Source organism: Acipenser ruthenus, chromosome 30, assembly GCF_902713425.1.
Source record: "Acipenser ruthenus chromosome 30, fAciRut3.2 maternal haplotype, whole genome shotgun sequence".
Taxonomy (NCBI): Eukaryota; Metazoa; Chordata; class Actinopteri; order Acipenseriformes; family Acipenseridae; genus Acipenser; species Acipenser ruthenus.
In genome coordinates, this window is record NC_081218.1 from 7,027,580 (window position 1) to 7,043,230 (window position 15,651).

Below are 15,651 nucleotides of genomic sequence, written 5' to 3' on the forward strand. Positions count from 1 at the left end.
ACTGGAATTACACTTCACTCTGTGTGTCTGTGTGTTCTGTACTGGAATTACACTTCACTCTGTGTGTTCTGTACTGGAATTACACTTCATTCTGTGTGTTCTGTACTGGAATTACACTTCACTCTGTGTGCTCTGTACTGGAATTACACTTCACTCTGTGTGTCTGTGTTTTCTGTACTGGAATTACACTTCACTCTGTGTGTTCTTTACTGGAATTACACTTCACTCTGTGTGCTCTGTGTGTTCTGTACTGGAATTACACTTCACTCTGTGTGTTCTGTACTGGAATTACACTTCACTCTGTGTGCTCTGTGTGTTCTGTACTGGAATTACACTTCACTCTGTGTGCTCTGTACTGGAATTACACTTCACTCTGTGTGTCTGTGTGTTCTATACTGGAATTACACTTCAATCTGTGTGCTCTGTGTGTTCTTTACTGGAATTACACTTCACTCTGTGTGTTCTGTACTGGAATTGCACTTCACTCTGTGTGTCTGTGTGCTCTGTACTGGAATTACACTTCACTCTGTGTGTTTGTGTGTTCTGTACTGGAATTACACTTCACTCTGTGTGCTCTGTACTGGAATTACACTTCACTCTGTGTGTCTGTGTGTTCTGTACTGGAATTACACTTCACTCTGCGTGCTCTGTACTGGAATTACACTTCACTCTGTGTGTCTGTGTGTTCTGTACTGGAATTACACTTCACTCTGTGTGTCTGTGTGTTCTGTACTGGAATTACACTTCACTCTGTGTGTTCTGTACTGTTATTACACTTCACTCTGTGTGTTCTGTACTGGAATTACACTTCACTCTGTGTGTCTGTGTGCTCTGTACTGGAATTACACTTCACTCTGTGTGTCTGTGTGTTCTGTACTGGAATTACACTTCACTCTGTGTGTTCTTTACTGGAATTACACTTCACTCTGTGTGTTCTGTACTGGAATTACACTTCACTCTGTGTGTCTGTGTGCTCTGTACTGGAATTACACTTCACTCTGTGTGTTTATGTGTTCTGTACTGGAATTACACTTCACTCTGTGTGCTCTGTACTGGAATTACACTTCACTCTGTGTGTCTGTGTGTTCTGTACTGGAATTACACTTCACTCTGTCTGTTCTGTACTGGAATTACACTTCACTCTGTGTGTCTGTGTTTTCTGTACTGGAATTACACTTCACTCTGTGTGTCTGTGTGTTCTGTACTGGAATTACACTTCACTCTGTGTGTTCTGTACTGGAATTACACTTCACTCTGTGTGTTCTGTACTGGAATTACACTTCACTCTGTGTGTTCTGTACTGGAATTACACTTGACTCTGTGTGTTTGTGTGTTCTGTACTGGAATTACACTTCACTCTGTGTGTCTGTGTGTTTTGTACTGGAATTACACTTCACTCTGTGTGTTCTGTACTGGAATTACACTTCACTGTGTGTTCTGTACTGGAATTACACTTCACTCTGTGTGTCTGTGTGTTCTGTACTGGAATTACACTTCACTCTGTGTGTTTGTGTGTTCTGTACTGGAATTACACTTCACTCTGTGTGTTCTGTACTAGAATTACACTTCACTCTGTGTGTCTGTGTTTTCTGTACTGGAATTACACTTCACTCTGTGTGTTCTGTACTGGAATTACACTTCACTCTGTGTGTTCTGTACTGGAATTACACTTCACTCTGTGTGTTCTGTACTGGAATTACACTTCACTCTGTGTGTCTGTGTGTTCTGTACTGGAATTACACTTCACTCTGTGTGTTCTGTACTGGAATTACACTTCACTCTGTGTGCTCTGTACTGGAATTACACTTCACTCTGTGTGTCTGTGTGTTCTATACTGGAATTACACTTCAATCTGTGTGCTCTGTGTGTTCTTTACTGGAATTACATTTCACTCTGTGTGTTCTGTACTGGAATTACACTTCACTCTGTGTGCTCTGTACTGGAATTACACTTCACTCTGTGTGTCTGTGTGTTCTGTACTGGAATTACACTTCACTCTGTGTGTTCTGTACTGGAATTACACTTCACTCTGTGTGTCTGTGTGTTCTGTACTGGAATTACACTTCACTCTGTGTGTTTGTGTGTTCTGTACTGGAATTACACTTCACTCTGTGTGTTCTGTACTAGAATTACACTTCACTCTGTGTGTCTGTGTTTTCTGTACTGGAATTACACTTCACTCTGTGTGTTCTGTACTGGAATTACACTTCACTCTGTGTGTTCTGTACTGGAATTACACTTCACTCTGTGTGTTCTGTACTGGAATTACACTTCACTCTGTGTGTCTGTGTGTTCTGTACTGGAATTACACTTCACTCTGTGTGTCTGTGTGCTCTGTACTGGAATTACACTTCAATCTGTGTGCTCTGTGTGCTCTGTACTGGAATTACACTTCACTCTGTCTGTTCTGTACTGGAATTACACTTCAGTCTGTGTGTTCTGTACTGGAATTACACTTCACTCTGTGTGTTCTGTACTGGAATTACACTTCACTCTGTGTGCTCTGTACTGGAATTACACTTCACTCTGTGTGTTCTGTACTGGAATTACACTTCACTCTGTGTGTCTGTGTGTTCTGTACTGGAATTACACTTCACTCTGTGTGTTCTGTATTATAATTACACTTCACTCTGTGTGTTCTGTACTGGAATTACACTTAACTCTGTGTGTCTGTGTGTTCTGTACTGGAATTACACTTCACTCTGTGTGTTCTGTACTGGAATTACACTTCACTCTGTGTGCTCTGTGCTGGAATTACACTTCACTCTGTGTGCTCTGTACTGGAATTACACTTCACTCTGTGTGCTCTGTACTGGAATTACACTTCACTCTGTGTGTCTGTCTTCTCTAGTGAATTGCACATTCTTCCTGTGCCAAGGATTCTCTCACCATATCTCTGAGTGGAGGAGCTGTTGATATTGATATGCATGCTGTTATATTGTTATTCTCAGTGTCACCATGTCTCTGAGTGGAGGAGCTGCTTGATATTGATATGCATGCTGTTATATTGTTATTCTCAGTGTCACCATGTCTCTGAGTGGAGGAGCTGCTTGATATTGATATCCATGCTGTTATATTGTTATTCTCAGTGTCACCATGTCTCTGAGTGGAGGAGCTGCTTGATATTGATATGCATGCTGTTATATTGTTATTCTCAGTGTCACCATGTCTCTGAGTGGAGGAGCTGCTTGATATTGATATGCATGTTGTTATATTGTTATACTCAGTGTCACCATGTCTCTGAGCGGGGAGGAGCTCCTGTGCAGCACGCAGCAAGTCATTGCTGGGCTGGAGGCACTGAGGGGAGAGAACCGCAATCTCCTGGACAAGCTGCAGGGGGCGCTACAGAGCAGGCAGCCAGAGGACTGCACCGGACTGGAGCAGGAGAAGAGTGGCATCATACTGGAGTCCCTGGAGAGAATCGAACTGGGACTGGGAGAGGCACAGGTGAGGGGTGGAGAGAGGAAAGACTTTTATGTGTACTTTATTGTCAATTAAAAAATTAATAAATACAGATAAACAAAATAGAAAGCAATTTAATCAGTTACAATTTTTTTATTTCTTTATTTTTTCCCCCAAAGTGCAAAAGATAGATACACACTAGGATCCAAAAATGTAGCAAATGCAGCAAACCTAGAGGTCTTCGTTTTCTAATTTGCATATTGCACCATGAATACACCAGATCATTTCAAACAAACTGAGATTATGCATTTGTTTATAGTAATTATAATCAATTCTCACAGGGTGTTTCACTAGCATTTTAAATATAGTCAAGACGTCATGGCTCAAAAGACCTTCGACTAGCCTTTCCTGCTCTTATACATTGCCATTTTAGCCTGCCCTAAAATAACATTTGCTAGTTGATCAATAAACTTAAACACTGTTTCATTAAAATGTAGGTTAAGATCTCTAAAAAGTGCTTCTAAAATTGTAGAAAGTGCTTGTAAACGGGTGCAGGACACAAAACAATGACAAACCGAGTCAGAACTGAATGGTTAAGAACACAATAAAGAATGAAAGCAGTGATGGTATGTAACACCCTCCACTGCAGATCTCCTGCCATCTTATTCAGCAGTGGCTTGTACAGATTGCTCCAGGCTGGCTCTGGCTCTACCCCCACCCCCAGTCTGTCCCTCCAGTGTGTGTCGGGGAAGCTGCCTGAGCTGTGCTTGGGGCTGGACCTTCACACACACTCTGTACAGGGTCTTACCCTTGATGCTGTCCAGAGACTCTCTCAGTCCCTTCACGCTCAGCAGGGGCCCCAGGGGGCTGTTGTTTTGGTTCAATGCAGGGACACATGCGGTCATGGAAATGGGGGCTGTGGGTGGGGGAGCTGATGTTCCTTAAAAAACAATAAAAAAAAAACCCTCAGGAGCAAAGCCCTTCCGGAGGTTAAGCAGCACGGAGCGAACTCAGGAATCTGTCTACACAGCGCAGGCCCAGCACCGCGGCCAGGCCCTCCACACTGCGCCAGCAGTGCTGTCGTAGGTGCATCAGGTGGCGCAGCTGTACAGCTCTGACCAGCAGCTGAGTGCAAACAGGTAGGCTGGGAACCTCAGAATCCAGTCTGGGGTTGTAAATGATGCGCATCTCCAGAAGTCCACTGGCTGCACCCTCAGCAGGCTCCAGGCCCCCAGCATTTTCCTGTAGAAACTGGGCAGCTTTGATGTATTCAGTCTGGTGGTGTCCATCAGAAACAAGCTTGTATCCAGCTGGAGCACCCGCACCTCTCAGAGCAGGCCACAGGCCAGCGGTCTCCAAGGCAGTGTTCGGACCGTACAGCAGCATTTGCATTGACTGCAGACGGAAAGTGGCAGTCCGACTGGTGAGGTCAGTCAGCCCCTGCCCCCACCTCCTCCTCGTGAAGGTACAGCATGCCCCGCCTCAGCCAATGCAGTCTGTCCCAGAAGGTCCAATAGCACACTGCACCAGTGCCAGCAGTCCTCTCGGCGGCTCCAGAAAGACATGCCAGCCTGTGCCGCACTGTGGAGGTTGGTAATAAGGGCCTTACCTCTGTGTGACAGCGTTCCCTGCCCAGCTGCCCCTGCACCTCCTCCAGCACTCCTTCCCAGTTTCCCTGCACACTGGCCTTGTCCCCCAGGTACACCCCCAGGTATTTGAGGCCTCCCCCACTCCATTGTAATCCTGCTGGGAGGGTCGAGGGTCTGCAGTCTGTCCAGTCCCCTATAAGCACTGCACTGTGCTTTGCCCAAATTTCTTTTTGCTGAAGACAAAGCCCTGTAGTCCCTTATAGCAGTGCAGAGACCCCTGACATCCTCCTGGCTCCTCACTATCACCGCAATGTCATTGGCATACGTGTAGAGTCAAGGGGAGCGTTGGGACAGTGTGGGAGAGACAGTCCACTTACGACTCTCCTCAGCTCGGGCAGCAGCGGCTCAGTAGCCAGAGAGTACAACATCCCCGACATGGAGCAGCCCTGTCTGATTCCCCTCTGCACTTTAAAAGGACCACTTAAGCCACTATTCATTTTCAGCACACTCTGAATGTCACCATACATCACCTGATTCATGGCTAAAAAAACAGGGTTGAACCCAAATGCCTTCATTGTACTAGGGCACGAATGATAGGGTTTTTTTTTTTACTATCGATGCATCGTTTTCATAAAGACCTGATGCATCGATGCATCGTTTTTTCATAATGCAAAAGAAACATGTAAATAATAAGTAAATATATTTTCATTAAATCTAATCACAAAAAGTAAACGTTTATCCAGTTGAAATTAAAACTACACATTTCTAATTATTTGTCTAGTCACACTGTTGGCGAGGTTCCCCACAAAATGTTAATAAAACATTACAAATGACAGCAACCGGATTAGAGGAAAAAAAAACTCCAACGGGGAACACAAGAATAACTATTTACAAGTCCAACGTAAAAGTCTGTGCTCTCTCAGAGCTTATTTTCTGTTTTTTCTCAAGCATCCCCGCTTTGCTGAACACTCGCTCACTCGGGACCGATGTTGCAGGGATGCTTATTCCACCAAATCAGGGGATCTTCGCTGATGTTTAATGGAGTTTCTGAAGCATAAATCGTCCTCTCTTGTTGGATTAAGGTTTCCTTGTGTGTGTTTGTTGCCGTTCACGAAGTAACAATTCCATTGCTTTTTCAGTCTTCGTGGTTATTTTATCCATCGATGGTTATTCCAACGATTCGATGCATCGATGCATTGTCCCAGTCCACAGATATTGGAGTTCCATCCTGTCAAAAGCCTTTTCCTGGTCTAGAGAAATCATACCAGTATTGAGACCCAATAGCCTAGAGACGTCCAAAACATCCCGAATCGGAAAAAATATTGTCACGGATTGACCTGTTAGGCATGCAGTATGCTTGATCAGAGTGTATCACATGCCCCAGCACCTCTTTCAGTCTATTGGCCATGGCCTTGGATAGTATTTTATGCACACAGCGAGGCGACAGGTCTCCAGTTCTTTATGACACACAGGTCCCCCTTTTTTGCTCAGCTCTTGCAGGGCATCAGAGAGCTCCTGCAGCGTGAGTGCCCTCTACAAGCTGCCCTTCTCCTCTTCAGGGGTTTGTGGTAGATCGCTTTACCCTCTCCAGGCTGCCCTTCTCCTCTTCAGGGACCTGTGGTAGATCACTGGATCATATCCAGGCTGCCCTTCTCCTCTTCAGGGGCCTGTGGTAGATCGCTGTATCATATCCAGGCTGCCCTTCTCCTCTTCAGGGACCTGTGGTAGATCGCTGTACCTGCTCCAGGCTGCCCTTCTCCTCTTCAGGGGCCTGTGGTAGATCGCTGTACCCTCTCCAGGCTGCCCTTCTCCTCTTCAGGGACCTGTGGTAGATCGCTGTATCATATCCAGGCTGCCCTTCTCCTCTTCAGGGACCTGTGGTAGATCGCTGTACCCTCTCCAGGCTGCCCTTCTCCTCTTCAGGGACCTGTGGTAGATCGCTGTATCATATCCAGGCTGCCATCCTCATTGTCCTGCAGCTCACTGGAGAACAGTTGGGAGTAAAAGTCCACCGCTGTCCTGCGGATCTCCCCCAGCTCCTGCATCTCTCGCCCTGGTGCTGAGCACAGGCAGAGGATCATCTTACTCTGGCCCTGATTCTTCTCCAGACCAAAGAAATGCAGTGTGGGGGCATCCACCTGTGACACACTCTGGAACCTGAATCAAAACTTGCAGAACAGAAATGCAGCACATTATTGTCATATTTTGCTGTACAGCATAATCACCCCAAGTGCAGCCACTCATGTAGCAATATAGCAGGGCCATAGCCAGCCATGGAAAATCACCAAGACACTTGCCTCATTTTATTCCGCCATTCTGCATGTTGTTCGCTGAAGTAGAAAGAAGTCTTAGTTAATCGGCTTGTTCACTTTTTAATAAAAATAGAAACACATCAGTCGCTCAACATAAGTAAATAGGGAAATTGGGAATGAATGTATGCACACAACGAGGGATGAAATGCATTTTATTTTTGTGGCAAAGCAACGTAAGGGCCTAAATAAATATTAGTATGATTTTAACCGAGGCCCGTGCCTCTGTGCCTCGTAGCTGACTACGGCCTTGTATAGTCATTTAGGGTTAAGTTGAAATATAACTAGTGTTTGCTTATAGCAACTTCAGAGAATGTGTCTGTGTAGCTTTTTGTCACGGTACAAATACCAATAAAATAAATTCCCTTTAGATGTTTTGCACCAGGTGCCAGATTGCAAGTGCTGTGATAACAAGCAAGCGTGAGAAATCGTTGCTCTGTTTTAGAGCCTGCAGTCTTTTTTTCTTCTCTTTCCCTGGTCTTGACACTATTCATTTATAAACAAGCCATTGAAGGATCATTTAAGAAAGCAGTACATTTTACCTACAGAATGGCCACCTGGTGATGCTAGTTAAGAGAATAAAAATGGCGCGAGTGACACAGTGAAGAAGAGGAAGAAAAGACAAGAAACGAAAAAGGGAGATGAACAAAAAAACTGGTACTTATTTACCGGTAGGTTTTTACAGTAATTGGTACTGTTCCAGTGTTTAATTTGGAAATGAGGAAAACACTGCAAGTCTATTAAAGCAAGGATGGCAATACATTGACTAAGGTAAAGCTTATATTTACTGTTTTTTTTTTTGTTTGTTTTCTCACAACGTATTTTATTTTGAATATGCCTACAACAATTAGACAAACACTGCGTTGCCCAAATATATGAAGCATGATAATCATGGCCAAATCACTCAACCCTATTTAAATCATGTAAAATATGTCCCTTGATGGGTAAAATGGTCATGGAAATTTTAATAATAGGTCATGGAAAGTCATGAAAAAATCCTGGAATTGTACATTCTTTGAAGTGTACGAACCCTATCGACTCAGTGATGCTCTTTGTGGCACTCACAGTGTACTACTGCCGGATCTGCAGCTTCCCAACATCCCACCACTTTGTTCTCTCCACCTCTGCCAAAAAAACCAAAAACATTCCTTAAAATGTAGATTGAGTTAGAAGTGTGTTAAAATACCAACGAGAACTCCTTGGCTTTAGGGATGGGATTAAAACAGTACAGATTACAAGACAGTGGTTTGATATTCCTGTGAGGGTTATGTAAAAATGCTAAAACGATGTTTAAAACAATAACCGATCTAATCTAGCTAGAGAGGGTGGTATCCCTAATCTGCAACCAGGTATACTGTCTTTTACTGAGCATGGGGCTCCATGTGGTTCCTATCTAATTTATCATTTATAAAGCAATTAAAATCCCCTTCAAGAATAATATATTCTTTAGAGTTACAATTTGACATTGTTACATTCAAAGTGATAGAAACTCCATTATCTCCTTTCTATCCGTAGGCACAAAAACATTAATAAAAACAAAGCTTTTTTGTTCGACTACAGCTTTGACTACAAGCAGCCGTCCCTGAATGATCTCATCTGAGATGAGAGAATGTGGTTTAAATAAAAAATAAACCTGCTATTCCTGCACTCAAAGAAGACCTATAACTTAAAATAACACCCCCCTACCATTCCTTATTCAAATCACTGTGTTTCCTGTAAAACGGCAACATCAATGTTTTTTAAATATTCAGAAACAGCAGCTCTTGTCATTACGTCTGCACTTTTCATTAAACTGCCTATTAAAATTAAAAAGGGAGAACAGGAAAACTGATAAAAAGATAGAAATGTGATCCATCCATCTTTTAGCTTGTAGATTTTGAACGATACCTTATCTTATTTAAAATGTTCTTAATCCTCCACCTCTCCTGATCTAACATGTTCAATGCCCGAGCCTTCATCAAGTGTTGAGCTGAATTTACAAATAACTTAATATCAGGAAAATGGTATTCAAAAACCACATTCCCATTGGCTTTCGTTCCCCCTCTCTAAGAAATCTTTAATGCTGTTGAGGCTGTATTCTCCCTGTGTAGCCCCTCCCTCGCCATCGCTATCAGACCCGGAGGAGTCCTTGTTATCTGCAGTGGCAGCGCTGGCTCTGTTTCCCTGCACAGGTAGCTAGCTCTTCGGGCTTTTCTATCTATGCCTATCGGTAGCAGACCTTTGAGTGCTTCTTTTTTTAGCCAGTTTCTTTGTCTGGCTATGAACTGCTCAGTTCTTGGGATCTCGCAGCTTCAGTCTGCCCATTAGCCTCAGTATTTAGGCTGTGTATTGGGTAGCTGCTCTCTACCACCGCTACTATCACCTGTCTCTTCTCCTTGAACCTCTGCGCTATTATTGCCCTGACCATCAGCCTGTTTGTTTGGCTGACTTTCACTGGCAGTTCCGCCACCCCCCTCTGTCTGCAGTTTGGGGTGCTGCACACCGGCCTCAGGAGCGGCGTTTCTCCCCTCAGCACTCTGGCCAGCCTCCTCCTCGTCTGTTCATACTCAGAACAGTTAACTACATGCCCCTCTCTTCCGCACCTGAAACACTTAATCGATTCCGAGTAGGTGTAGGTGGGATATCATTGGAAGTTGAGAGAAGGGAATCTTGCTGCAGCTCTGAACCACCACCACCAGTGCTCACCTGCCTCCCCTCTCCCTCCTCTTAATTTCTTCCATCCTCACCTCTGTCTTCCCCTCTCCTTCCCACCTCTATCCAGGTGATGATGGCTCTCTCTGCCCACCTGGGGGCGCTAGAGGCTGAGAAGCAGAAACTGAGGGCTCAGGTCCGGAGGCTCTGCCAGGAGAACCAGTGGCTGCGTGACGAGCTGGCCGGGACCCAGCAGAGACTGGGAGAGAGGGAGCAGGAGCTCGTCACCCTGGAGGAGCAGAACAGACACCTGAGCTTCATGAGCAGCATCCGCAAATACGATGAGGACCAGGAGCACAGCGGGGCACTGGTGAGACTGGGGAGGGATGGGGAGGAACTGTGAAACTAGGGAGTGTCTCACTGTCAGTCTTTGGCCCTGTGGCAGATGCTACAAACTCTGCAGCTATTACTGCTCATTGTATCCTCACAGTGGAGGATGAAGTGGGTTTCAGTCTCAATCTCTCTGTGTTGTTATTCAGGACCTGTTTGTCTCCCCTGCAGGATGAGAAGGAAACTGCCTCTTTGAAGGACTCTCTCGATGACCTGTTCCCCACAGACGAGGAGGAGCAATCCCAAAGTAAGAGCTTCTTTTCTTTTTCTTTCTCTCTGTCTGTCTCTTTCACATCTTGACTCCTCCCTTCTTTCATTGCCTCCCCTAATTGTTTGTTATTGGTTTTTGATCTCCTATGTGTTTCTCTCCCCACTCTTTCTCTTGTCAGTATCCTGATTGCTGGTGTTCTGTGTCTCTCTCCTCGGTGTCTCAGCAGTGCAGCAGGGTGGTTATGAGATTCCTCTCCTCTCCAGTACGCTGGTTGTTGATGCTTGTCCTGTCTCTCTCCTTAGTGTCTCGGCCTCACAGCAGTGCAGCAGGGTGGTTATAAGATTCCTCTCCTCTCCTCTCCTCTCCAGTACGCTGGTTGTTAATGGTCGTCCTGTCTCTCTCCTTAGTGTCTCGGCCTCACAGCAGTGCAGCAGGGTGGTTATAAGATTCCTCTCCTCTCCTCTCCTCTCCTCTCCAGTACGCTGGTTGTTAATCGTCGTCCTGTCTCTCTCCTCAGTGTCTCGGCCTCACAGCAGTGCAGCAGGGTGGTTATGAGATTCCTCTCCTCTCCAGTACGCTGGTTGTTGATGCTTGTCCTGTCTCTCTCCTCAGTGTCTCGGCCTCACAGCAGTGCAGCAGCAGCAGCTCAGCAGGGTGGGTATGAGATCCCGGCCCGGCTGCGCACGCTTCATAACTTGGTGATCCAGTATGCCTCTCACGGCCGCTACGAGGTGGCCGTGCCACTGTGCAAGCAGGCCCTCGAGGACCTGGAGAAATCCTCCGGACACAACCACCCCGACGTGGCCACCATGCTCAACATCCTGGCACTCGTGTACCGGTGAGGGGGCGGGGCTTATACTAGACTGCTCAACATCCTGGCACTTGTGTACCAGTGAGGGGACGGGGCTTATACCAGATTACTCAACATCCTGGCACTCGTGTACTGGTGAGGGGACGGGGCTTAGACTAGGCTAGACTGAACTGGGGGGACTGCATACACTAGGTAGTCTTATACATGTTGAGGGATCTAAAGACTGGGGTGGGGGGCAGATATTGCATTAGACTGGACTGGACTAAACTGGACTGCTTAATATTCTCTGGGGGGGGGGGTTGTGTAGTATACTTCACTGACCTGCCCAGTGCTGCTGTGTTGGACAGGACAGGACAGGACAATACTATACAGCTTTCTCCACCACTCTCCTGTCTGTATGCACCAGTGTTGTATTATATCTCTCTGTAACCCCTGCACTGTTTAAAGATTTGTTTCTGTTTTTTTAGAGACCAGAACAAATACAAAGAGGCTGCAAACCTTCTAAATGATGCCCTGGCTATTCGGGAGAAAACTCTGGGAATGGACCACCCAGCGGTCAGTATAGAGCATAGTCACCCAGCCAGGGGTCAGTATAGAGCATGGTCACCACCCAGCGGTCAGTATAGAGCATGGTCACCCAGCCACTGGTCAGTATAGAGCATGGTCACCACCCAGCGGTCAGTATAGAACAAAATATAATTAAAATACATTCAAACTTCTATTAAGGTCAGTTCAGGGACCAACTAAATGTGTTTTTAATTGTGGGTGTCCTTACTGCTGTACTGCTGAAGCACAGAGACATTCCTGTAGCATTCCAGAGTTCCAGAGTTCACGAGTTCACCTTGTCACACCGCTCTCTGCTTGCAGGTGGCAGCGACGCTGAATAACCTGGCAGTGCTGTACGGGAAGAGGGGCAAATACAAGGAGGCAGAGCCACTGTGTAAACGAGCCCTGGAGATCAGAGAGAAGGTGAGAAGCCCCATCACCCCCTCCCTCGTACACTAGGGCAGGACCCCCATGTCAATGAGATGCACCTCAGCAGGAATGACAATGACCCCACCCTCTCTCTCCAGGTCCTGGGGACGGACCACCCTGACGTTGCGAAGCAGCTCAATAATCTGGCTCTGCTCTGCCAGAACCAGGGCAAGTACCAGGAGGTGGAGCTTTACTATGAGAGAGCCCTGCACATCTACCAGAGCCGGCTGGGCAGCGATGACCCCAACGTAGCCAAGACCAAGAACAACCTGGTGAGGGGAGAGGAAAACAGAGAGGGGAGCAGAGAAGGGTAGGGTAGGATAGGGAGGGGAGGGGAGGGGTGAAGAGGGGCGTCTGACTGTTTGTTTTTTGTCTGCAGGCCTCGTGTTACCTGAAACAGGGGAAGTACCGGCAGGCGGAGGCTCTTTACAAGGAGATCCTGACACACGCACACGAGAGGGAGTTCGGGTCAGTCGAGGGTACGAGACACACCGTATGCACGGGGGGAGGAGAGGGAGGGAGATAGAGAGGAGAGTTGTTGAGGGGAGCCCTGCGGTGTTGAAGTGAGCCCTGCGGTGTTGAGGTGAGCCCTGCGGTGTTGAGGTGAGCCCTGCGGTGTTGAGGGGAGCCCTGCGGTGTTGAGGGGAGCCCTGCATTGTTGAGGACGGTCCTGAGATGTTGAGGACGGTCCTGCGGTTTTGAGGGGAGCCCTGCGGTGTTGAGGACGGTCCTGCGGTGTTGAGGACGGTCCTGCGGTGTTGAGGGGAGCCCTGTCTCTAGTGTGACCGTCTGCTGGGTTCAGTGGTCACTCTCCGAGCCCTCGGTACAGTGCTGCCTCTGTGTTTCTGTGTCAGTAGAGTTAGGGACGAGCTTTTAAGGGCAGGGTGATACTGCAAGTGATTCCAGTTCCCACTAACATGCTCTTCTTTTCTCCATCTCTCTCCCCCTACCTCTCTCAGGAGATGGGCGGCCCATTTGGATTCACACAGAAGAAGGGAGCAACACACAGGTCAGAACAACTTCTGCACTCTGTCCATCACCCTGTCCCTTTGCACTCACACACTCTCTCCCTCCTTTCTCTCTCCCTCTCTCAGGACGGGCTGGGCAGTCTCAAGCGCAGTGGTTCGTTCACGAAGCTTCGAGAGTCGATCCGCCGGAGCAGTGAGAAGCTTGTCAGGAAGCTGAAAGGAGTGGGAGCGACAGAGACAGCGCCCCGGAACCCTGGGTGAGAGCGTCCCTCCCCCTCCCCTCCCCTCCCCTCCCCTTCCCTCCCCCTCCTCCCTCCCTCCTCCCCCCTCCTCCCCACTCACTCTGTTCTTTTCTCCCACAGTATGAAGCGAGCAAACTCCCTCAATGTGCTCAACGTGGGGGGGAAGGCTGCGTCCGACTCCTGTCAGGTGAGTCCCTCATTACCCCCTCGCTATGGACGTCCCTTTATCAGAGTGATGCAGTCATTGTGGTTTTAGAGCTTAAAGATGGCACTGAGGCTCCACTGAGCCCCCTCCCACACCCTGGATTTGAAATCCTTTCTCTAATTCAATGAAAAGCGGCTGCCATTCAACAGGAACCATTTGAGATGCTGACTTCATATTATAATCTGATGGCCCCCTTCAACTTCGACCTGTGACCTGCGACAGCTGCTATATTGGGGTCATGTGACTCTTTGGTTACCGGATGATAAAGACCTTACACTACTGGCTGCATATTCAGTACATAACTGTATTCTATTAATGTAGTGGATTGTGGGTATTGTAGGAAGAATTAGCCCTATCGTACACTGCTATATTGAATGATTTTCTGTTATTTCTCATTCTCTCTCTCTCTCTCTCTCTCTCTCTCTCTCTCTCTCTCTCTCTCTCTCTCTCTCTCTCTCTCTCTCAGCCAAGTCCTAGCAGTCTGACAGAGTCCCGAGGCCTCAGCTCCAGCACTCAGAGTCTGGCTCGACGCGGATCACTGAATGCAGCCAGCTAGCACACACCTAGCACAGAGCCAGCACACCATCAAGAACAGAGCCAGCACAGACCAAGAACACCCAGCACACCATCAAGAACAGAGCCAGCACAGACCAAGAACACCCAGCACACACCAAGAACAGAGGCAGCACACATCAAGAACACCCAGCACAGACCAAGAACAGAGCCAGCACACACCAAGAACACCCAGCACACCATCAAGAACAGAGCCAGCACAGACCAAGAACACCCAGCACACCATCAAGAACAGAGCCAGCACAGACCAAGAACACCCAGCACAGACCAAGAACACCCAGTACACACCAAGAACAGAGCCAGCAGACAAAGAACACCCAGCACACATCAAGAACACCCAGCACAGACCAAGAACAGAGCCAGCACACACCAAGAACACCCAGCACAGACCAAGAACAGAGCCAGCAGACAAAGAACACCCAGCACACCATCAAGAACAGAGCCAGCAGACAAAGAACACCCAGCACACCATCAAGAACAGAGCCAGCAGACAAAGAACACCCAGCACACCATCAAGAACAGAGCCAGCACAGACCAAGAACACCCAGCACACACCAAGAACAGAGCCAGCAGACAAAGAACACCCAGCACACCATCAAGAACAGAGCCAGCACACCATCAAGAACAGAGCCAGCACAGACCAAGAACAGAGCCAGCACAGACCAAGAACAGAGCCAGCACAGACCAAGAACACCCAGCACACCACCAAGAACAGAGCCAGCACAGACCAAGAACAGAGCCAGCACAGACCAAGAACACCCAGCACACCATCAAGAACAGAGCCAGCACACCATCAAGAACAGAGCCAGCATAGACCAAGAACACCCAGCACACACCAAGAACAGAGCCAGCACACACCAAGGACACTCAGCACACCATCAAGAACATAGCCAGCACACATCAAGAACACATGCAGCCCTCACACAGTCTCTACTGCTCAGGACCTGTCTTTCTGTCAATGTGTGTTTGTGTGTGACACACACTGTACCACCCGTCACCCTTGTTGTGTTGATCCTGCAGGGGGCGCCAGTCTCCCTCTCCACGGCGCTGCAGTTCTGTTTCAATCAGCTCTCTTCTGTTTTCATGTGTATTGCAGTCTGGTGCTGAGCCGACTCCAGAGCGCTCACTGGAGCTGTGTTCAAAGACTGCTGTGCAAAGACAAAGAAACCTTTCAACCACAGCAGATACAGTGCGCTGATTTTAGCTTTGTCTGTTTTTTTTGTTTAGATTTTAATGACTTCTAATATGTTCCTAAGTGTTTGGTGGCTAACTCTAATCATGGTGAGAGTGTATTTCATTCTCTTGCACTCATTGTATGAGAGACAAAGCAAAGAGTGCACAAGAA

At 47.3% G+C, this 15,651-nt stretch overlaps 1 protein-coding gene across 2 annotated transcripts in view; it reads left to right on the forward strand.

The window, feature by feature from the left end:
• LOC117968578 (kinesin light chain 1-like) overlaps window positions 1-14,485 on the forward strand; it is a 34,008-nt gene extending 19,523 nt beyond the window's left edge. Inside the window, exons 2-13 of one of the 2 annotated variants that reach the window (XM_034916346.2) lie at window positions 2,952-3,447; window positions 10,062-10,301; window positions 10,493-10,568; window positions 11,145-11,370; window positions 11,811-11,898; window positions 12,211-12,312; window positions 12,417-12,590; window positions 12,698-12,797; window positions 13,278-13,327; window positions 13,413-13,543; window positions 13,649-13,715; window positions 14,200-14,485. In XM_034916346.2, coding sequence (XP_034772237.2) covers window positions 3,235-3,447; window positions 10,062-10,301; window positions 10,493-10,568; window positions 11,145-11,370; window positions 11,811-11,898; window positions 12,211-12,312; window positions 12,417-12,590; window positions 12,698-12,797; window positions 13,278-13,327; window positions 13,413-13,543; window positions 13,649-13,715; window positions 14,200-14,289 — 1,557 coding nt within the window. In that variant the 5' untranslated portion in view covers window positions 2,952-3,234 and the 3' untranslated portion in view covers window positions 14,290-14,485. The remainder of the gene's footprint in view (window positions 1-2,951; window positions 3,448-10,061; window positions 10,302-10,492; window positions 10,569-11,144; window positions 11,371-11,810; window positions 11,899-12,210; window positions 12,313-12,416; window positions 12,591-12,697; window positions 12,798-13,277; window positions 13,328-13,412; window positions 13,544-13,648; window positions 13,716-14,199) is intronic. The other variant, XM_034916347.2, reaches the window with a different exon arrangement.
• Window positions 14,486-15,651: the final 1,166 nt, after the last annotated feature.